At 39.7% G+C, this 22,490-nt stretch overlaps 2 protein-coding genes across 3 annotated transcripts; both read left to right on the top strand.

Moving 5' to 3' along the window:
- The first annotated feature begins 394 nt into the window (after window positions 1–394).
- On the top strand, window positions 395–6,901 carry adsl (adenylosuccinate lyase). 2 transcript variants are annotated; one of them, XM_067570793.1, is made up of 12 exons: window positions 396–681; window positions 3,461–3,664; window positions 4,042–4,086; window positions 4,405–4,484; window positions 4,633–4,804; window positions 4,926–4,972; window positions 5,197–5,287; window positions 5,447–5,516; window positions 5,633–5,780; window positions 5,893–6,073; window positions 6,271–6,447; window positions 6,671–6,901. In XM_067570793.1, exons 1-12 carry the CDS (start codon window positions 538–540, stop codon window positions 6,755–6,757), a joined length of 1,446 nt encoding a protein of 481 aa, XP_067426894.1. In that variant the 5' UTR covers window positions 396–537; the 3' UTR covers window positions 6,758–6,901. The 2 variants fall into 2 exon arrangements, with proteins under 2 accessions (XP_067426895.1, XP_067426894.1); XM_067570794.1 differs by lacking the exon at window positions 6,671–6,901 and having other exon boundaries at window positions 395–681; window positions 5,893–6,062; window positions 6,271–6,377.
- An 820-nt stretch (window positions 6,902–7,721) lies between these two features.
- tmem150b (transmembrane protein 150B) lies at window positions 7,722–11,486 on the top strand. The gene is made up of 7 exons (XM_067570796.1): window positions 7,722–7,875; window positions 8,031–8,110; window positions 8,582–8,641; window positions 8,744–8,811; window positions 9,205–9,332; window positions 9,515–9,692; window positions 10,900–11,486. Exons 2-7 carry the CDS (start codon window positions 8,046–8,048, stop codon window positions 11,100–11,102), a joined length of 702 nt encoding a protein of 233 aa, XP_067426897.1. The 5' UTR covers window positions 7,722–7,875; window positions 8,031–8,045; the 3' UTR covers window positions 11,103–11,486.
- The last annotated feature ends 11,004 nt before the right edge of the window (window positions 11,487–22,490 follow it).

The raw sequence follows: 22,490 nt of genomic DNA, 5'->3' as shown, positions 1-22,490 counted from the left end.
ATGCCTTAACTCATCCTTTACTCCCTTAGAGGTTAATTATGTGTGTTACAAGGCGAGATACGTTCACGGACCCAAGGAACTGACGTAAGAAAGAGGATTAAAAATGTACATTTGCTGTGTACATTTTTAAAAAAGACAATTTTGTAACGTTTGTTGACATAATTTGATGTATTGGAGCACCGTTTTCAAGCTTCTTTTTGTATGATTTTGGCACTGTGGAGGATACTAGGCGTATTACTGCGCAGGACAAAATTTAGTTTCAGCAGTTTACCGTCGTATCTGTATTTGAACAAGATATTGGCAAGCAATTAAGTGACATGCTTCCACCACGCTGCCGTATACCGTTACCCATGGTCATATTTAGACCTCACGCCGTACGCCGTCTTCGAGTGTCGTAAAAAGCGCGCCGCCTTGTCCATGTGATGCAAATCTGAAGTGGCCGGCTATTACGGCAGCTAGTGTGTGTTTGTGTGTGTGTGGGTGAAGGTGCAGGGTAGTACCTCTCTGTTTTAGCGGACACCACCACGACTGACAACCATGGCAGGAGCAGACGAGTTCATGAAGTACCGTTCCCCGCTGGTGTCGAGATATGCCAGCAAGGAAATGGCCTACAACTTCAGTGACAGGAAGAAATTCACAACCTGGAGGAAGCTGTGGATATACCTGGCTAAGGCTGAGAAGGTTTGACACATTGTTAGCTGGACCATAGCAACCACAGCATGTGCCCTGGCTATTTAAAGTGTGTGTTTTTATATGCACACTTTTGCCAAGCTTTATACGTCTTATGAAGTAAAGTTTCGACCTTCAGAGAGACATATCAAGTTCCCTGCTCTAAATATAGTTTTAAGGAGGGCCATACAACTCTGTGAGAGCTATGCACAGCTATGTATACTTATTGTAACATACAACAAGCAGAAAAGCTACATATGATAGAGTATAGATAAAAACACTAAGCAGTTTTAGGCTGCACTTACATTTAAAATTTTTTATTTTAACAGCTTGTATGTATGTTTGTATGTGTCTTACTAACACACAATGAAATTAGGCTTTTTATGTAAATATGCATTAATGAATAAGACGTTTAGCAATTAAAATGTTATTTAATTTTCCAGTATAACAAATAAAATTTGCCCCCCCCCCCAAAAAAAGAAATCAATAATAAGACTTATGATAAGAGCACAAAGGTTATATTGCCCTTTCCATCAGTGCTGCTCTTTACTAAATACTGTGTGTTTTGTCTATACTAAGATAACCAAAGATAGAAAATGTTGGTCAAAATTCAACAGCATCAGTGCAGTAAACTCAACCTTTTTCTGCTCCCATTTTTGTTTTCCCTTAAATAGCTTCATGGTTGATAAAATCATTTTATTTCACACTGTCTAACAATATCAGACTTACACACACACACACACACACACATATATATATATATATATGTATATATATAAACATACCTTGTATCTTTTTGATAGACACTATGAGACTACAAAGTCGTGCTGTGCATGTGCATGTGTGTATATGTATATGTATATATGTATATATGTATATACACACACACATGTATATACACACACACATATATATATATAAATACACACACACACACACACACACATATATATATATATATATATATATATATATATATGTGTGTGTGTGTGTGTGTGTGTATTTATATATATATATGTGTGTGTGTATATACATATATACATATACATATACATATACACACATGCACATGCACAGCACGACTTTGTAGTCTCATAGTGTCTATCAAAAAGATACAAGGTATGTTTAGCTAAACAAAAAGTTTGCACTTGCTGATGATTTGAACTAGAGCCTGACAGATAAATCGGCCAGGGTGATAAATGGGTTGATATTAGCTCATTGCAGATATATCGATAAGAGCGTATATGTCAGCTATTAAATGACAAGAAACTGATGTACCGAAATGGCAAAGATGTGTTTTGAAACAGTGTTTCCTTTCTATAGTTTGTCCACGATAGAGTAGAGACATGTTTATTATTATATTATTCAACTGTAAAATGTCCTGGCCAGTGCATTTCTTGGTCACAAATGTTAAAAAAATAAATCAAAATTAAGGCAACGGTATATATATGGGTTGTGTGAAGAAAATTTATACCAACCAGTATATCATTATCAGATTTTTAAAACTCTCAAATATCAAAATTAGTAATATCCTATATTGTCGGGCTATAATTTAATCAATTAATGCAGCAGTCTTAACAATCTGAAATTTTTCTCCTTCACTGTTGCCGACTGTAGAAATATTTTAATGTGTTTTACTGCCCTGTTACTCTGTAGACGTCACAAGTGCTACAACAGCCCAAACGCTAATTCTCAGAGTGACTTCTGCATTTGTAATATTAAAGAAGTCAGGAGGTAAACTGGTGACAGACCCTCTCTCACATGTATCATCTCACATGACCACACACTAATCAGAACTGGTCAGAGTCCAATTTTGTACTCTTCTTTTACTTTGAGGTGTTCTTCAGGGGCTTAGCTCTGCTACAGTTTGCCTGTGCAGAGTTAGCTTGGTCAGTGGCTGCCACTGTGTGGTTTGTGTGTGAAAATAGCATACAGAGAATGTCACGGTAACAGGAGACAGCCCCCCGAGAGGCTGCATTTTTTCTTCCTCCAAATGCTGGTACAATTACTATACTACAGTGTACTCCCCAGCTTATTCTCTGTAAACCTATTTTCTACAGTGAAATGTATCTGTTTGAGCCATTCTTTGCTTGATGTGGGCCTGCCTGCAGCCTGACCTTTGACATGACAGGGTTTGACTTTGTTTAGTTATGAACAGTGTTTCAACATAGGGAGAGAGGTATTTTCAGGGGCCCAATTTCTCAAATAAGCCATTCTGTATTCTCCTCATGGTTGCTCTAACTTAATAGAAAAAAAGTCCAATCTAATCAGGATATTGAGAATCTTCTCACGAGGAGAGCACATGTCTGTCATGAATGTGGAAAAGACAGAAAAGTCAATCAGTAGACAGTTTGCTTTTTGTTCAAGCATCTTAAAGACTGATATGTGATTGTTTTTTATCTTTTTGAGAAAGTCAATTAAGGAAACAGTCCTAATCAAATGCATTGTGTTAAAATGACGTTACCTTTGACCAGAATACCTGCCTCCTTAAGGACCAGTGTGTAAGATTTAGTGGCACCTATTGGTGAGATTGCAGATTGCATCCCTCGCCCTCAACCTTCCCCTTCTAATGTGGAGGCGAACCTACAGCGGGTGTGAAACTCACAAAAAACACAAAAGGCCCTCTCTAGAGTGAGTGTTTGGTTTGTCTGTTCTGGGCTACTGCACCATTTACAGAAAAGCCACCGATAAGTAGTTGCAGCAATAAAAATGCCAATAAATAAAATTGTAACTTCATAAATGTACCTGTGGACACTCTTCCTCTTTCTCACCTTATCATCCTCCTTCTCAGGCTTTAGGTCTGCCCATCACGGACGCTCAGGTTCTGGAGATGGAGAGCCACGCAGAGGACATCGACTTCGCCATGGCAGCTGAAGAAGAACGTAAGCTCAGGCATGATGTCATGGCTCACGTCCACACCTTCGCACACTGCTGCCCCGCTGCTGCTCCAATCATCCACCTTGGAGCCACCTCCTGCTACGTGGGAGACAATACTGTAATGATGATTCATTTCATATGTTTCGCTATAGATTGTTTTGATTGGATCACTTTATATATACAATACAGGATCAATTATCCAATATTGTCCTCCATACTTGTCTTGTCTCATGAAACAACTGAGTGGCCTTTAAACACTATTTCCTACTATAATATATAATACTCCTTTGTGATTATGCAATTTTTAAAAAAAAAAAAAATAAGATGAGAAGACATTATCAGCCTTAATTTTAGATGACATTACCATTTATCTCACAGAGCACCATGTGTTGGTGTTAAATGAGCTATAATATATTGTTTCACAGCTCTCTGCCGCAAAGTGCTTCTCTTTAAAAGTTTCCGTGTTCCTAAAGTTGTTTTGTGTATCCTCCTCAGGACCTAATTATGCTGCGTGATGGATTTGACATTCTGTTGCCTAAGGTGAGGCTCAGCTGTTTGCCAGGAAACATGCACACCCATCCAGTTGTGCATGCGTAAAATCGGTGGTAATAGGGGCATAGTAGCTGTTTTTTTTTTTGTTGTTGTTGTTGTTGTTGTAGGCCTCAGCTGTTTAGTAAGAAGTCAACAATGTAGAAATAATCACCTCAGCTTATATTTGATGGGTTTTTTTTTTTGTAGTGTTTTGCAGAGTCACAAAGCACCAAAAATAGTCAGTCAAGATGTGGAGGTTGTATGAGTAATGGAAGTGTATTATGTAATTATTCAGAGACAAAACCCTTTGTTCTTATTTTTCCACAGCTGGCGAGAGTCATTGACAGACTGGCAAACTTTGCAGAGAAATACGCTGACCTCCCGACGCTTGGCTTCACACACTACCAGTGAGTCTGAATACAGCTGCTTCTCTCTAATCAGATGCATCCAGTCATCCAGTGTTTTCATATGTCTTTACTGTGTACAGAAACTGTACAGTGTTTAATATTTTTCCTCTCTTCCTCATATCATTCATTTTGTCTCTTTCCTGCTAAGGCCTGCCCAGTTGACCACTGTAGGAAAGCGAGCATGTCTGTGGCTGCAGGACTTGTCCATGGACATGCGGAACCTTCAGCGAGCCCGCGACGACCTGCGTTTCCGGGGTGTTAAGGGGACCACTGGCACCCAAGCCAGCTTCTTGCAGCTCTTTCAGGGCGACCATGACAAGGTATGAATCGACTTGATTTAAATAAATCATTTGTTACTTAGGACATTTTGTATTCTGGTACATTAAATTGTGTCAGTCGTAATGAATAATGAATTACAATCAATTATCTTTCCTCCACCAGGTAGAAGAGCTTGACAGGATGGTGACTGATATGGCTGGCTTCAAAAAGTAAGTGTGAACTTAAGAGGATGGCTCCTACTGCCTCCAATATTCAGTAGAGTCATATATGTCTTAAGTGAAAAAGAAAAAAATGTGATCATTAATAACACAAGAGAAGCAGGAATGGAGATGAAATTGTTATTGTGTAAACAATTAAATGTCACCACCAAAATCAGGGTGGTGGAGACTTGCTTTGTCATTAACCCTCATGATATTGTTCCTCTGCTACCCAGAGCCTACCTGGTGACTGGACAGACTTACAGTCGTAAAGTGGACATAGACAGTCTGTCCAGCTTGGCCAGTTTGGGAGCTACTGTTCACAAGGTAAGCTGCAGAATCTGGAGACACATAGAGAAACGTTGCCATCTAGTGGTGTAGTGGTTGTAAGTCTACTTAACAGTGACTGTTAAGTAGACTTTACATTAGCATTAAATATTTGCATTAACTTGTGAAGCTCATTTTTGATCTTTCTGTCTGCTGCAGATCTGTACTGATATCCGTCTGCTCGCCAACCTGAAGGAGATCGAGGAGCCTTTTGAGAAAGAACAGATTGGTATGTTCACTCATTATTTGCCTTGTACAGCTGCACAAAACTCAAACACACATTATCCTGTGATGCAGGTACCGGTACAGAGCATATGTCAGCATGAAGTTCTTTTCCTCCTCCAGGTTCTAGTGCCATGCCCTACAAGAGGAACCCCATGCGTGCCGAGCGCTGCTGTAGCCTGGCCCGACATCTGGTGGCACTGATGGCTGACCCGCTGCAGACGGCCTCAGTCCAGTGGCTGGAAAGGACGCTGGATGACAGCGCCAACAGGTCAGACACACATCAGAATATATGAAATATTCTGATGCAGTGCTATTTTTAGTCAGCACCTGTTGCTTCTCTACATACTTAACTAATTTCACCTTCTCTCTCTCATGTGTAGGAGGATCTCCCTGCCCGAGTCTTTCCTGACTGCGGACATCATCCTCAGCACGCTGCAGAATGTCACAGAAGGACTGGTGGTGTACCCCAAAGTCATTGAGAGACACATCCGTCATGAGCTGCCCTTCATGGCGACAGAGAACATCATCATGGCCATGGTGAAGGCCGGAGGTAACAGACAGGTACAGGGAGCCAACACTACTGATATATGAGAGATACTGCTCAGTGAGCAAGTCAGCCTTGCAAAATAAACCCTGACATATTAAATCAAGATCTAAACTTAAAGCAATAATCTCTTTGTCCTAGAAGAGATGATATATTTGACAGAAAATTAACTTTCAACACGGGTCTCCATCTTCCTACTGCTTCTCTCCTTCAGGACTGCCATGAGAAGATCCGTGTCCTGTCCCAGGAAGCAGCAGCTGTGGTCAAACAGGAGGGTGGTGATAACGACCTGCTGGCCAGAGTCCAGGCTGACCCCTACTTCGCCCCCATCTTGGGGCAGCTGGACGCCCTACTTGACCCCAAGACCTTTATTGGTCGTGCTCCTCAACAGGTACAACATGAAAAGTCCTCAGCTTTATTCTGAAGGCTCCTCTGCTATTACGTGTGTCTATTTTTGAGTAACTGTATACATAGCACCTTGTATTTTAGCTTTTCTGGACATGAAAGCTGTAGCAAAGTGCCCAAAAGTCCATCCAAAATGTCATTTAGGATCCAATTTTAGACTCTATAGACAAAAATTGATGGTGTGTAAAGTATTTTTTCTTCTACTTTAGGTGGCCAGGTTCCTGTCCGAGGAAGTACGCCCCCTGCTGGAGCCCTACAAGGCTAAGATGGATATCAAGATTGAGCTTGAGCTCTGAAACACAGACACACACACACACACACACACACACACACACACACACACACACGTACACACAAACCAAGAGAAAGAGACTTCATCATGATGTGTGTCCATGGTGAATGCTACGTTGTACCTCAATAAAGAACAATGGTTGAATGAATTTCTCTTTACGGTATCTTTCATTTCTGCATGCTGCATTTGAATAAGGATGAAAAATATATAACTGTTTTGTGTTCGTACTCAAAATCATTAAGAGTGTTACTTTTTAAAATGAAATATAACATATAAATCTAATAACCTGTAATATGATCTTAGTCATGTTCCTCATCATCTTTATGAACATGAACATCTAGTGACAGGAACCAAAGGTCATGTGTATCTCCAGGGCTTTTACAACATGCTTAGTCATAATAAAATGCTGATTATATGCTTATGTAAATTTATGATCCACCTTTTTATGACTTAATATTAATAAATCCTACAGTCATTTGCAGGCATCAAGGCGTGAATGTGGTCATCGAAACTCCAAACATTTCACTCATTTAAGTTGAAACCGTTTTGAAATTCTCCTGTTTAGAGTGTTTAAGCTCAGGTGTTTCTTTTCAGTCAAGGGAAAGGAAAATGTAAACTGTAGAGGACAGGAAACCCACTGTTAGAATTGAGAGGAACATATACATGAGGTTGTAAATCAAAAAAAAAAAAAAAACACAGGCTCAAAGTTCAGTCCAGCCCTTTGAATAGAAACTGTCAGCTTACCGTAACCTTCAGTCTAGCTGCGCATTTTGTAGTTCTCAGTGCAGAGAATGAAGAAATTAGCTGTTTTTTGACAGGCTGTTTAGAATCTAAACTTTTCAAATATCATTACTCATCATTATTCTACACTCCTACCATCTACCACATACACATACATTGACACCACATACATAACTGTTGTGATCATGTGACTTATCACTCCACCCGTGCAATGTCATGACTAAGCTAGCGTTATTACGGTAATGGTGTAGATGAACTGAGTTAGTTTGAAGGTGTAACAGATAAGTATTTCTCCACTTGCAAACTGTTCCTTACCACAGAGCACGTCCTCTTCTCTCTCACACACACTGTTCATCTGAACTTTTGTGTTATTGAACCTCCGTAAGTTAGTCTTTTAATATTGTATTTTTACACTGTCACTTTAACTTTTGTATGTATTTTCTCCTGAAGACTTTGAATATCTTCAAAACTGAGATTCATTTATTCAATCATAAATGTTTCACCTGTGTGTGTTTGCTTCCAAATGAACTGAGCAGCACCTATACTTAAACATGGCACTGTGGGCATTGCTTCCTGTCTTCCTGGCTGTCTTTGGCACTGTGGGCATTTGGACTGTGTGAGTATTTGTCCTCCTCCTTTATTAACACTCTTGCTTTTTTTAATAGAGACTTCCTGTTTTACAAATCTGATTTCAGTTCTTAAAGCCGAACCACAGAGGAAGTGGTCTCTGTTTAGCAGTGGTCGTAGTTTAACTGAACATTGCAAATGTGTCCACAACAAACAGCATTTAAGCTAGTTTATGGGGGTCTGTGCCATTTAAGGCTGTTTATTAAAAATACAGTTTTATAGAAATACTGCTTTCTTAATTATATAACAAACCTGATTTATGACTAATACCTGACCACGTGGTTGTTTTAAAGCAGAGACAACAGGTGTCTCGTTTCCTTCTTCGAAAACTCTGATAATTAATCACCCAAAATCTTAAATGTTTCTATACAAATGTTCAAAAAAACATAATTTATCAGCAGACTCACTACTGAACATTGTATCTCCCCCTGTCACAATACAGTTGTTTTCTTCCCATTAGGTTTGCTATAGCTGTAACAAATGGATCAGTCAACATAACAGAGGGAATGCCTTTTATCAGGTTGGTATGATCGCTTTCTTTCCTGAGACATGATGAAAATTAAAGAAATAAAACTAAACTAAAATGAATTATAATGTTTCTGTTGTTACGTTCTCCCTTTAGTCACTGTGGCACTTACAGCCCGCAGAGCTGTCTCTTCTCCCAGGTCTGCAATATCTGCTCTGTGTTAGGTAATAAAATATATGTTTACTCCATTTATGGTGGCTTGGACTTGCATGTGCCTGTTTTTCATTCAGTTCTTAATGATGTACGGTTTATTTTCTCTCATGTTATACTAATGACAGATTGAGGAATTGCTTTTAGTGAATTTGTATATGTAGAAGTCCTCAAATTTAAGTCAAAATGTCAGTTTGTTTTATAAATTGGATGTTGGTATTTGCAGATTGACCCAGATCACTGTTCCTCCTCTGTTCTCTGATCCTAGATAAACATTTTTTGCATCTGAAAAGACATGTTTAAAACTTAAGATCGTCCTTTAAATTTGACTTTAATCATAATTGTTTTCTAGTAACTTTTAGGCCATCTCGTCATCCCTCTTCTCTCTCCCTGTCTGTCTCTCTCAGCCCTGTGGATTGTGGTAATCCGTTTTCAGCAGGTTAGAGACTATGGTAACCACGGAAAGGTCAACATCGCCAGCATTGTTTTAGGATTCATCTCCTCTATCGGCATTTCTATCATTGGCAACTTCCAGGTAAAGGCTCTGTGTTCCTATGCTCCAGCTATATTTTGACCATGTTCTTCAACTCCCCTGTCTCCCTTGCTCCATTTGTTGCATTCCTCCATCCCCCATGAGTTCCACTCTGGGTAGGTTTTTTTTCCCTTTTTTATAATCCATCACTCACAATCTCCTGTCTCTCTGCTTACACTCCTTAGCAATCAGTGTTAATGGGAGTTCACCTTTTGGGAGCATTCCTGGCGTTCTTCGTTGGCCTGGGATACTTCTGGGTACAGCTGTTTCTAACCTATCGGGCGAAGCCATGTCAGGACCAATGTTGGGTGGGGGCTGTCAGGGCGACCTGCTGCACCCTCTGTACCGTCCTGGTCATCATTAGTATCCTTCCTATCTGAACACATTAAAAAATGATAATAAGAAAATCTAAAATCCAAGAATGGATTGGATGTTATTTAACAAAATTAAAGATGGGCACTGTTACAATACATATATGTATATGTATATACATATTTACATATACATATATTTGTTTAGTTCATTTTGGTCAAGTTTTGCATTTGTGCTACTACCATTTGGAGTGGTAGAAGGTCACTTAATTATTACTTTTAGCTATTCAATTTATCCATAATTTCAGATAACTTTGTCAAAATGTATCGATTACCTTTAGCTAACTATTTCGACAATTTATCCCTAACTTTGTCAATAATTTATCCATATTATGTCAACAAGTTATCCATTACCTTTAGCTAAGTATCGCAAAAATGTATCCATTATTTTTATGTCAACTATTTATCAATTAATTTTAGCTACCTATTTCAACAATCCATTACGTGTAGCTAACTATATCAACAAATTATCTGTTAACTTTAGCTAACTATTTCAACAATTTATCCATTACTTTTAGCTAAGAATTTTTCTGTTACCTTTAGCTATGTCAACAATTTGTTTAGCTAACTATTTAAACAATTTATCATTACTTTTAGCCAGCTATGTCAACAATTTATTCATTACTTTTAGCTAACTATTTTAACTGTCTATCCACTTCTTTGAGCTATCTCTTTTAACCATTTGCCCATGACTTTTAGTGAACCATTATACACTACTTTTAGCTAACTGTAGACTAGTCTTCATGTAGTCTGAACACGTGGTGTGTGTTACAGCTAACTCAATAAATGGATATATTTTTAAATCAAATTATAATTTCTATTTTGTATTTGAGCTTCTCCACAATCTTGGCTAATCCCTGGTGACTGTAAAGTACCCCTGCACTAAATTATTGTTTACATTGTTTGGGTGCAAAATGTTGTTGCCACAATAAATTCAATATAATCCTCATTCGACAGATATTCTCACTGGATCTTAATCAACTTTCCATTGTTGTGTTTTGAGATTTGTACACGGATATATTGGACAGGTATTGTGTTAACACACTGTATTTTTGAGTGCAATAGAATTAATTTTGAGAACTCATAGACCCCGAAAAAAATGAAGTAGTTTTCATGACTTTTAGTTTCCTTTATTTTATCTATCTATCTACTTGTACGTCTTTCGTCTTTTTATCCTTGACTGCTCTCCCCTCCTCCAGTGTCCATTCTCCACAATACAGGCTATACCTCTGGGGCTGCAGTGTGTGAATGGGCTTTGGTCATGGTGTTCTTCTGCCTGTTTGGCCTGTTTGCAGCTGAGTTCAGACACATTGACTGTCATCACCTCACTGTACAGAAACAGGCTCTGAAAAATGAACGCGGCCCATCCTCAAGAGAAATGAACGGTCGCATGGTAGCCTGAACACACCCATCTGAATACACGCATGTACAAAGTGCACATGGTTCAAAATCAACCTTCATGTAGACTACCTGCAGTTGCCATATTTTCTTATTGTAGGTATAATGTCTGTGCACTAGATTCATAACATACATGTCTGTACTGTATAGAAGATTTTGCCGCTTTAGTCCATTTGACACACTCAGCGGGGAATTTCCCATATTGCTATTTAACATGTTTTTGTATTTACCCTTTTGAAATATGCAATGACAGATTTATTTGAAAGCTGTATATTTGAGTCTTTTAGCAAATGCTGTATTATTATCTCATATTTTGTCTCTGTCTGTTTATAAAATTCAGAGTAGTAGAATAGTAAAGAACACATTAGCTTTCATTTCTTTAAAATTAACTGCATTTAAACAAATAAACAATTACTGATGAATCTATTGACTATTATTTTCATGATGAATTGATTCATTATTTGCCCCATAAAATCTCAGTAAAAGTAAAAAATACATCACAATACAACACAACACACAATAACATAATTCAAAAAGATAATGGTGCAAGGTAAGGTAATGCCAAAAAGTTTCTTATTTTGTCTGACCAGCACTCGAGAAATAAATTAAATATATTTTGTTTTTGAAAAAAACAAATCCTCACAATGGACATACTGGAACTAGATTGTTTTGATATTTTTGCTTGAAAAATAACTCGATTTATCGTTTCATCCTTAAAACATAATAGATGGCACATGTAATTGGACAGTTATAAACTTGGACCCATACAGCAGTACATACTTACTAACACATGGTGGCACCATTTAACTATCATTCACTCTGCACAGTGTTTTGAATTCTTTCAAAAATTAACCTTTAAATATGAACAATTTATTCATGCTTCAATTACTTGTTAAATCATTCATACTTTATTGTTTATTGATATTTTTTCCAAATATAACCTCCTTATTCCTCTCTCACCATTTTTTTTATACTCTTACTTTTTTATACTGTAACAGTCTTTATCTTTAGAATGTGAAATGAACTCATTATTAGCGCATAGATGGTGAATACCAGGAAAAGTCTGGTCTTTTTCTCCCTCACTCTCCACCTGTCAGCTGGATAACACAATAGAGGAAGGGGAACAGAAAAGGAGGATGGAGGTATGAAAGAAAGGGTTTGTGAGCATGAGACAAAAAAGTTTCCTCATGACATAATGAGAACTGTTACCCGCATACATGAATCTATGTAATACAGATGAATTTCTTTTGAAGCATTTGCAGAAATCCCCTATGAAAGCTCTGGAAGACTTATTTATGTTATTCCAGCTAAACTGAGGTTTTAATCTCAAAACTTTTCTCTCTACAACACTATAGATTATTTTGTCTGGACATTGGAGATGCCCTTCGAATTCTCAGAAACAGCACTGGCCAGCAACAACGCTGTGGAGTGATGCTGGCTGATGATAAATTTACTGATGGGAAAACGCAGAGCTGGTGCCGTGCCAGCATGTCTTTTGGAAGATGCCTGTAGTTTAGACAGAGGTTCTACATTCAGCGCAATTTGTCAGGGCTATTTGAGACGGGCAAAACAATGGAGCTCTCACAGCCATGCCGATAGTGGGAGAGGTCCCACTCTTGGCTCCTCACTCAAAACTCACATCCAAGTTCCCTGTTTATTTGAACATATTGTCTTGGGGTCTATTGGCACTGCCTTCAGTAGCACTGTGATCAAATTTTCACTTTTGTTTGTATCTTTTATTGATGTCATTTAAAAATCACTTGGGTCATGTAGGGAAGCTCGAGATGGGAATACTGGGCCCCCAGTGTCCTGCTATGTCCTGGCAGCATTCTTTCACATACTCCATGCTGTGTGATCACTAGAGGGGGGGCTTTGACGAGCGGGCGCATGGATCAGACGGACAGCTTGGAATTCTATGGGAATTTCTCAAGCAGTTAGCAATGTTCTGCTGCAGACAGCATGCAGATTTTCTACTTACATTTGTGGTTAAACAATGCTGTCTCGGGTCTCTGATAAACTTGTTTACTGCAGCTGACTGGCAACATGAACTTCATGTTGCTCTCTTTTTTTACTTGCTGTGCTGACTGACTTTACTCCAAAATATAGACATGCGCTGGCAAAAAAGATGACAACGTTTTGAATATTTCAAAACCAGAACTTAGTTTGTCCTCTGTTGCAAGCAAACTTTTGAACCACTTGAATGATATAAGTTCACCTCAGATGGTGTGAATATTTTAAATCATTCTCAGGGCCTGTTGAACTGACAACAAGTTCTTGCATTATACAGCAGCTCATACACAGGAATTCAGAGGGAGAGCTTTGGCGCCAAAATACCCTTAACCCTGCTGTTTTCATTAGTGAGTATAAAAGGCTTCTGATAAAGTAATGAAACTCATAAAATCACCAGTAGCGCCATGAAAAGACTGTGAGGCCCTCGATGTAAATGTCAGAAAAAGATCTGAATCCACTATTGTAGTGTAGGAGAACATGGTTTATGTGACGCCTGCCTTGTTGGTTTTGACTTTGATTCAAAAAGGCGGTAATAGCAGGCATACTTTCTAGGCCTATACTGTAATCTCTCCTAACACCTGCTCGTGCTCAAGTCTCTCTTATCCCCTCCATGCTCTTGACCAGAAACAATAGCAATGCTCTCCTATCATGCGGCAGAGCAATCGCCTCCAAGTCCACTATCAGGCATCGGAGCGGTAGCCCTCAACCGCTCGGCTTCTCTGTAACAGCGCAACCTGTCGGCTCTTATCGTTGGAGAGCCAAATCCTGTGCATTCCACCTCAAAAGGCCACTTTATCTGCAAGACAGCTGAATATGCCAAATTTGAAGGCTTAGAGGGGACAACGGGGATTTAAATGGGAGTGCTGGGGAGATGGAGAATGACACACACAGAAGAGAGATGGGATTGTCCAGAAGTGAGAGTGCTAGATAGAGAGACAGATAGAGAGACCTATAGAGACAGGCTGACAGATTAAAAGAGTCTCAGAAAGATGGACAGAGTGATAGAGCCAGAAAAGAGGGAAAAAAGAAGAGTGGGCACCAGCAGCCGTGATCTCACCCTCTCACCCTCCTCTCCTCTCCTTTGGCAGCGGCTTCCAGAAAGCTGCCCTTTCGCTGAAAAATGCCAAGCGCACTGCATTCCACCGGCCACACAAAGGCCCTCCCTCGTCTCAGCTGCACAGGCACAATCAGACAAGGGATAATTATATAATTAGGCTGGCTGGTGCAGACAGGGACCCTCAGATGGTGTGTTGGTGTGTCATATTTATGTTATCAGACAATGAAGAGAGTCTGGCCTTATCAGAGGGAGGCAGCAGAGTGTGTGTGTGTGTGTGTGGGGGGCTCCAGCTGTGGCACTTAGGAACAGATTGTCATGATAGAGAATAACGGGTCGATAGACTGACCTTCAGCCTGCGGCCTGGCAGAGATCTGGGCCTGTATTGTGGCCGAGCTTTAGTGTGTATGTGTGTGTGATACGTGAGGAGGTGGGGACTTTTTGGGGGCTCCAACAACCAAATGATATGATCTGACAGGAGGTGAGAAACACAGATTACATTTAAACAGAGAGAGAAAAAAAGCTGTGCCAAGATACAAGTTCATGCAGCTCAAGGAAACATGCACACACACACACTGGCTGACCACTAGAATTTACAGCCAAACAGATAAAGACCACCTCTGGCCTCTTGTTGAGGCAAGATCCACGCTCCCAGACGAGAATTGAGCCAGTGTCCCTCTCAGTTGGCCACCACCCAACAATCTCCCCTCGCACCGTGGCCTTGGCTTTGGGTGTGTCTCCACTCGCATGGGACAGCACAGAATAGACTATTGTTGATCGCACAAGACAGAGAGCCAGGGGAAGAAGGAGGGGTGGTGGTGGTGGGGACTGGAGATGGTGGTGGTGGGGAGAATTAGCTTTTAACGAGCGAGCGAAAAGCACATGGACAATGAAGCGTGACTCCCCTCCTACTTCCATGCGTGTGCACCAATGTAGAGCCACTGGACACTTATTCAAACACTCATATACACTCTTTAATCCTTCAATATTTCCAGGTACATGTACTGTACCAGTCAAAAGTTTGAACACACTTTCACTTTCAAGGGAATGGGAAGGTTAGTCCAAACTTTTGACTGGTAATTTGGTGTTTGCTTCAGATAAACACAGAGCACAGAATTGGTACTTCATTCAAAGCACATAGCACTAGAAGCTAATATGAGACATGTAAAACTTGTGTAAAGCTGGAGAGCTATCATGTTCACAATGATGTCTATATAGTGTTGCCCAACAATACACATCAAAGTAGCGTTGCATAAATCTTCTCACGTCATGTCTGTACCATAAATATGAAGCTACAACCAGCGTTAGCTTAGCCTAGAACAAAAACTGGAAACAGGTGGATACAGCTAGCCTAGCTTCTTTGTTTCATTCCCTGTTTCCAGTCTTTGTGCTAAGCTAAGCTAATTGGCTATTGGTGGTAGCTTCAAATTTACCGTACAGACATGAGAGTGGTGACTTCACATCTAGCTTTCAGCAAAAAAGCGAATAAGGTCATACAACTCAAACTGTAGGTATTGGGATAATCCATTCTTCAACCTTTCTTTTAATGGACAACAGTGAAAATCTGCTTTCATAAAGGTTCAGTAATGTTACAAGCTGGTGAAAGCTTTCTTGACTTTGTTTAGTAGTGTCTATAGAAATATTATCTAGAAGGGGCACATTAAGAAAAATCCACACGTGTCCAATATGTCACTATACAAAAGGATCCCATGGGATGGTTGACCATACTATTACTCATATACTGAACATGTAATTTTTTTTTTAGCAGTGCTGCTTTTCTTGCATTTTACACAAAACCTTGGTGAGGCCTTTTAGTAAATATGGACAAATGCAATTTGACTTGCTGCTGTAAATTCTTAGTAGTGTTACAGATATAAAATGCAGCATGATTCTGCAACAGAAAGGCTTGTTTTTCATCTAATATGTATTCAGAAACGTATAGTGTGTTTTTGAATCGTGATGTTAAGTGTATGTCATTTATAGCTAATGAGCTAAAACATGCAGAGCCAGTATACAGTATGATCCTCTACATTCCATTAACAACAGTATTTCTGTTTTTTCGTCTTCTCTTTGTTTAGTACATGATCATAACACTCATGTGTAAATGTACTGATGCATTTTCTCTGGCACATATTTAGAGAAAAGAAAGATTCTGTCGTGAGAACACAAATGAGAAACTAGAAAGAATCTCTGTCTCTCATAACCACAGGTGAGTGTTTGCGTATAACATCAGCAAATAGTCATTAGCACTTACGAGGCTCCAATTGTCTGTCTCTTTGGTGAGATTACTGCTTGCGAACATGTGGAAAACAGATCATACAGTAGAAAGTATCACTCTCATAGCAACAAAAGCACAACTCCTCAATTACAGATTCTCATGTAACCCTCTGCTGAGGAACTATATTTGGGCTTTGGAAGTTTTTGGGATGGTGAGAAACTACTGTCTAAATAGAAATTGGCTGCCATTACCATGGCTCTCTGTTTTTAATCATGCTGTTTTTAGATGTTGGCAGCAATTTCTTAAGTTTTGTCTGTCCCCAGAGGTTTGTATTGCTTTGGAACTTTAGTAAACATTTTCCAGGGGAAAAAAGAGTAATTGGGCAGAGGTCAAGTTTGTTGGCATGGAACATGAATTAAAATAAAACAGTCCTTTCATGGCATGTCATGTTTCTAATTTCTAATTTATCAAATCCATGATTTGTGTTTGGTGTTACCATTAATGATGACAGATGCGATATAAAATGACTTAATTGACAGATTAGTCACTGTCACTGACACAAGCTGTGTCACCCTCTGAGGTCACAGGCTTATGCTCCAAATGTCCAGTTGCCCACTCACCAAACCAGTCTAACAAAGCCAGACTAAGATTCGACTGCACAGCTTCATAGGTCACCTACAGACAAACTATGACATATACAATACATCAGCATCAAGGTCAGAGAAACGGGGAAAGAAAACTAAGTCTCCAATTGTCCAAAATTTGCACTCATGCGAGGTTGGCACCCCGATGCTAACCTTTTGCATGATGCAAGACTCGCTTGCCAGGACCATTCTCTCCTCTCTAATGCATGACCTTTTTGTGTCGGTGGAAGACATCAGAGCGGGTAGAGGGTTCAGCTGGTGTGTCACCACAGAAAATACATGCACAGATTATGTAAGGGCCGTGACATTTTGGGGTGGGCTGTGACCTGCTCTGCTCCTTCACCGCTTTGAGGATCTGTCAGACATTCACTCAGACATGCTCCTGGGGTTGGCGCCACTCGTGGGCTGAATTGATGTCTTGATGCATCAGTAGAGTTGCAGTATGAAGGCTCATCATGGGCTTATTCTATGTGACATTAGACAACAAAAACAATCATAATCAAAGCCACACAATACCTAATGGCAAACTGGCACTTTGAAGGTTAAGGTTTAGAGAGGATGACCATCAACTTGCATCGTTATAAAGCATGCAGGAAGCATGCGTTTGTCTCCCTGTAACTTTATCTATAATCTGTATTTACCCCCAGGATGCATTTTTGAGTTATAATGAGAACTATACAGTTGATAGGGAGGAATGATTGTACAGTTTTTAGGTTGCAAGGTAATGGGGAATGTGACAACAAGGCAGAAATTAGTAATATTTATTGATTGATATATCATTATTTTATCTTTATAATGGATGAAAAACACTGCTCTACATACTCCTTGAGAAAAATCGTGTGTATGATCTCTCCTGCTGTCTAACTTCATCATTTCAGTAAATAACTATTCTGGGTTTTTTGGGTTTTTTTTTGCTGTAGGTTGAATGTGCACTATTTGTCCACTTGTTCAACATATTGTTTTAAATTGAACACAAACCAGATAGTGTGCAGCTCTCTCAGAATATTTTGTCTAATAGTACATTCACTATTATCATGATAAGAATTGTTCATTTGTTGTGTGGACATAAGCAGATGTCCATTACTTTGGCACCTCACCAGAAATCTCTGATGAACCTGCATGTCCGATCCAAGGCTGGGCCTGGCCATGGGAAACTTGACGTCAAAGAAGTTCACCCTCCAAAATAAGTAACCTTTTTTCCCCTCTCCTCTCCGGTCTGGCCCGCATTTTCATATTTCATTGGTATTTCCGGATGGCTCCCACATTTGCAAAATAAAGGCCATCAGAGTAATCATTATAATGTTGAACAATAATAACTGGGGGAACTGAATGAAAGCCTGGAGAGGCTTGTTGACCTTTCAGAGCTAAACTGGTCCTGGCTTCTGTCTGTGCACTGCTGAGCCCATTGTGTTCCCAGACCTTATCATTGTGTTGCAGTTTCCTCTCCCTGCTGCGTGTGTGCACATGTGCATGTATGAGAGTGAGCGTATGAGCTGATGTGTGTGCGTGTGTCCTGTCCTTGTGTAAATGTGTGTTAGTGTGTGTTTAAGTGAACCAGGTCGGCGTACTACAAAGGTACAGAGGCTTGAACAGTAATACTGGCTGTTTCACGCTCACTGGACCCTTCTCCCCACCTCACGCTTTTGGATCAAAGGTTTACCTGTCGACAGGACATCTCTTGCTTAATAAACTAAATGTTTCCTGGACAAGAACACACACAATGACACCATGTGATGACATCATTAATGCAAAAAACAGATGCATGCATATAAAATGCAGCGGTATTGATTGGGCCTCTTTAAATTTATTTTTTTAATGGCCTTCATTTTATTTAATTTTTCGTGTTCCGCTCATAGACTGTATATAAAGACAGACATAGTGAGCTGTGACTTCACTCATTGGTTTGCATTGGTGCTGGTTTGAAGCCCTGAGTTGGAGTTGGAGCCAGGAACTTCCAAATAAGGAGTGTGGGGTGTTGCCTTTCATGCCACCTCAGACTGAAGCGAATGCTAGCTAACATTAGCCACTTTAGCTAAATTGTGCGGCTATCACATTCAAGTAATATTAAATTTACCAAAATATTGTGACAATAGTCTGACACAGTGTATCCCAGGACTGGAAAGAGCAGCAGGGGAGCAAACTGTCAATCAACGCCCACACAGCAGACATCAAAGCTACTATAATTCTTCAAATCTTATTAACAGAACAATAATTTCCTAAATGACCAACAGCACACAAATTTAATGATTGAGACCATAATGACTTGTTAAACATATTATCGACTCAGAGGGAAGTGTGAAGCTTTTGAGTCAATTTGAGCCAATTTGGAGCCAGCATCTGGTGGCCATCAGTGGCATTGCACTTTAAGGTACTTCTACATTGGTTCCAGTCACAAGCTTGGTAGTTGCTGCTTTATTACTGTGATAATGCATTATCAAAGATGATATCATCAGTGCCTGATGCAACTACATTATAGAGGAGAGCAGATGGCTGGTAAGACATTATTTCATCGAACAATGAATATGATCTCACACATATGTCAACATTGTGTCATAGCAACATAAGAGCATACAAGCGCTCTCTCTCTCTCTCTCTCTCTCTCTCTCTCTCTCTCTCTCTCTCTCTCTCTCACACACACACACACACACACACAGTAGTTGTGTTGGAAAATCCAACAGTAGGAGTTTTCTTCCTTTGGCATCACAGCTCAATCAATGCTCTTGCTAAATCCCACAGGGAAAAAGGAGACTTTTAACAGTGAAGTTCATTCAAAAAAGTTAATAGCTGATGATAGCTGCAGTTATCAAAGTATTATCACAACTCAGGAATGAGTGAACGGTGAGTCCTTGCCAGTAGTTGTCCGTGCTTGCTTACACAAAGAGAGAAAGAAAAGGAAAATTGTCCAAAAGAAAAGAACCACTGCCTCCACCTGTTACCCTCTCCCCTCCTCCCCGACCTTCTCGACTGACTGGTGTAGGAGAGAAACGTCCTATGATGTCACGGTCAGCTCTGTTCTTCCAGACAATACACCCACACCGCCGGGGCTTCCCCTGCCCCAGCAACAGGGGGTGCTGTTGTGTCCTGGTGGTATGTGTGCTATGACTCATCGCCTCCTTTCTCCCACGCAGGACACACACGCAGTCGTACAGAGACACACATTAAACAGCCGTACACAGCTGCTGTGAGCCAGAGCTCCATAGTGATGCACAGACACACACACAAAAACACAGGGTGCATCATTGGGTACACAGTGCAGTGCATGGACAAAAGGGACAGGGGCTGCGTGTAGGATGTGGGGGCGGACCAATGGAGATGTTGCCAGGGGCAACTGATATCCCAACACAGCTCTGACCCTGGTAACGCCTGTGGCTTATTGAATCAATGGCAGTATTGATACACATGGAGAGAGTGAGACAACAGAGGAGAGAAATGAGAGAAGGACTGTGTGTGTGTGTGTGTGTGTGTGTGTGTGTGTGTGTGTGTGTGTGTGTGTGTGTGTGTGTGTGTGTGTATGTGTGTGTGAGTGATTGGTCACTGAGTTTGTATGCTTTATGTGCTGCTGTGTGCACAAATGTTGGTGTATTTTTATTATTTCTGCATGTGACTGTGAAGTCCAAATGTTATTACAGCTGTAAAGTGCTTACTGTATAAAATATTTAAACTCAAGATGCCATGCTCTATGCATCTTTACATGAACTGGAAATATTCTAGATTCTATTGTCTTGTGCTTCATTTTATACACATTTGCCCAAAATTCATCCTGACAAGCTTTACAGTTTTGGAAACTCTGAGATACTGTTTAAGATTGTGTTGCGTTTGCTTGTTGCAACATGTGTTTGTAATGATGAAACCGCAGTTGAGTCCAGAGTTGAGGAGGTTACAAAATGACCTAAACCAAGCCTGTTGACATGATGAGCCACATATTGTTTAAGTTGTAAAACAATACGTGGTTTACAAATTCAAAAAGGGGAACAAATCCTTGAAAGCAGCATAACTGGGTTTTTTGAGAACTATTCACTAATTACCAATCCAGCAAACACTATTCATTTGGAGTCATGTTTCTGGCCATGCAGCAAATTTTTGCCCCATATTTATTCTCTATCAACTCTGGAGAAATAATATTTGGCTCTTTATCTGCTAAATGCTCAACTATGTTCACCAGCTAGGTGCTCACTGTCTATTAGCTGTTTGCACGTAGTGTACAGTGAATTTATCAGAACCCCTGAAAACAGCTGCCTGCTGTGGCTGCATAGTAAAGTTGTGCAAAGTAAAGTTCATAGAGTTGAGGAGAACAGGTGGGTACTAATTCTCTGTTGGTTAAAAATAGTGATTATTGCAGCTTTAGTGATTTATAAGCAGAGCATATTTAATAGATAATATATAACACACTATAATGCAGTTATTAGCAGACATAAAGATATTTTCTAGGTATGTATTAATGTACAGTATTTGCCATCATTAATAACGTTTCTTATGAAGACATATTTTATATAATTTGAACTGTTTTACTATACTGTCATTTATTACCTGTTAATACAGCAGCCTCCACACAGGAGGAGTTATACAGTAGTTGTGGACAAATATATGAATAAACACTTATATCTGCTTAAAACTATGTTATAGTGTGTTATAAACCATTTATTACCTATTTATATACAGCTAATGAATGCTAAATAGGGGGACGTAAAGTAGTTTAGTTCACCAGTACATAATTGGTAGCATCAATACAAAGCCAGGTTGGTTGTTTCCTGGAAGAATTGTTAATGTAAACTGTAGGTCAACACTGGCAATTGATAATGTTTAAAATGAACAAAGTAAAAGAGATTCTGGTACCTCACACAAGAAATCTGATGCTGTTTGCAGCTATGTGCTGCTACAAACAGATAATAAAGATAACTGTAAATGACAAGAAAAAAGACATGATAAAAGTTTAAAGTATAGAATAAAACTAAACAGTAGCACCGTCTAATGATTCTATGACTGTACAGTCAGTGTTTAGTACAAAATAGGTTGTTAACTTTCTGTAAAATCACTATAACCAACTAAGATATTCATAACAATACTCATACACTTGTAAAATCAACCAATGCTGATAAGGGATCACTTGCAAAAACAAGCTGTATTTCCGTGCTGTCTGTTAATGCAGTTTAATTGCATGTCCATACAGCCTGACATCCTGACACTGGCCAAGGATAAAGCTGTTCCATACTGCCAGGATCTATAGCTGATCTGGTGATGTTGGAGCTGATAAGGGACTATCTACAACAAACTACCTCTGGCCATCAAAGCTATCCTACTATTGTTCCCCCACGCACAGGAAGCAAGGTTTGTTGTGTTATTGTTGGATGAGGGAGAAAGAGTGAGGGAGCTGGAATAAGGCGGCGTGTGTGTGCATGAGTGTGTGACGTACTATGTGTGTGTGTGAATGTATCATGTGTTGGTATGTGTGTATCTCTTTGTTGCGTG

Source organism: Thunnus thynnus, chromosome 17, assembly GCF_963924715.1.
Source record: "Thunnus thynnus chromosome 17, fThuThy2.1, whole genome shotgun sequence".
Lineage (NCBI taxonomy): Eukaryota > Metazoa > Chordata > Actinopteri > Scombriformes > Scombridae > Thunnus > Thunnus thynnus.
This window is presented reverse-complemented; position numbering and strand designations above follow the sequence as displayed.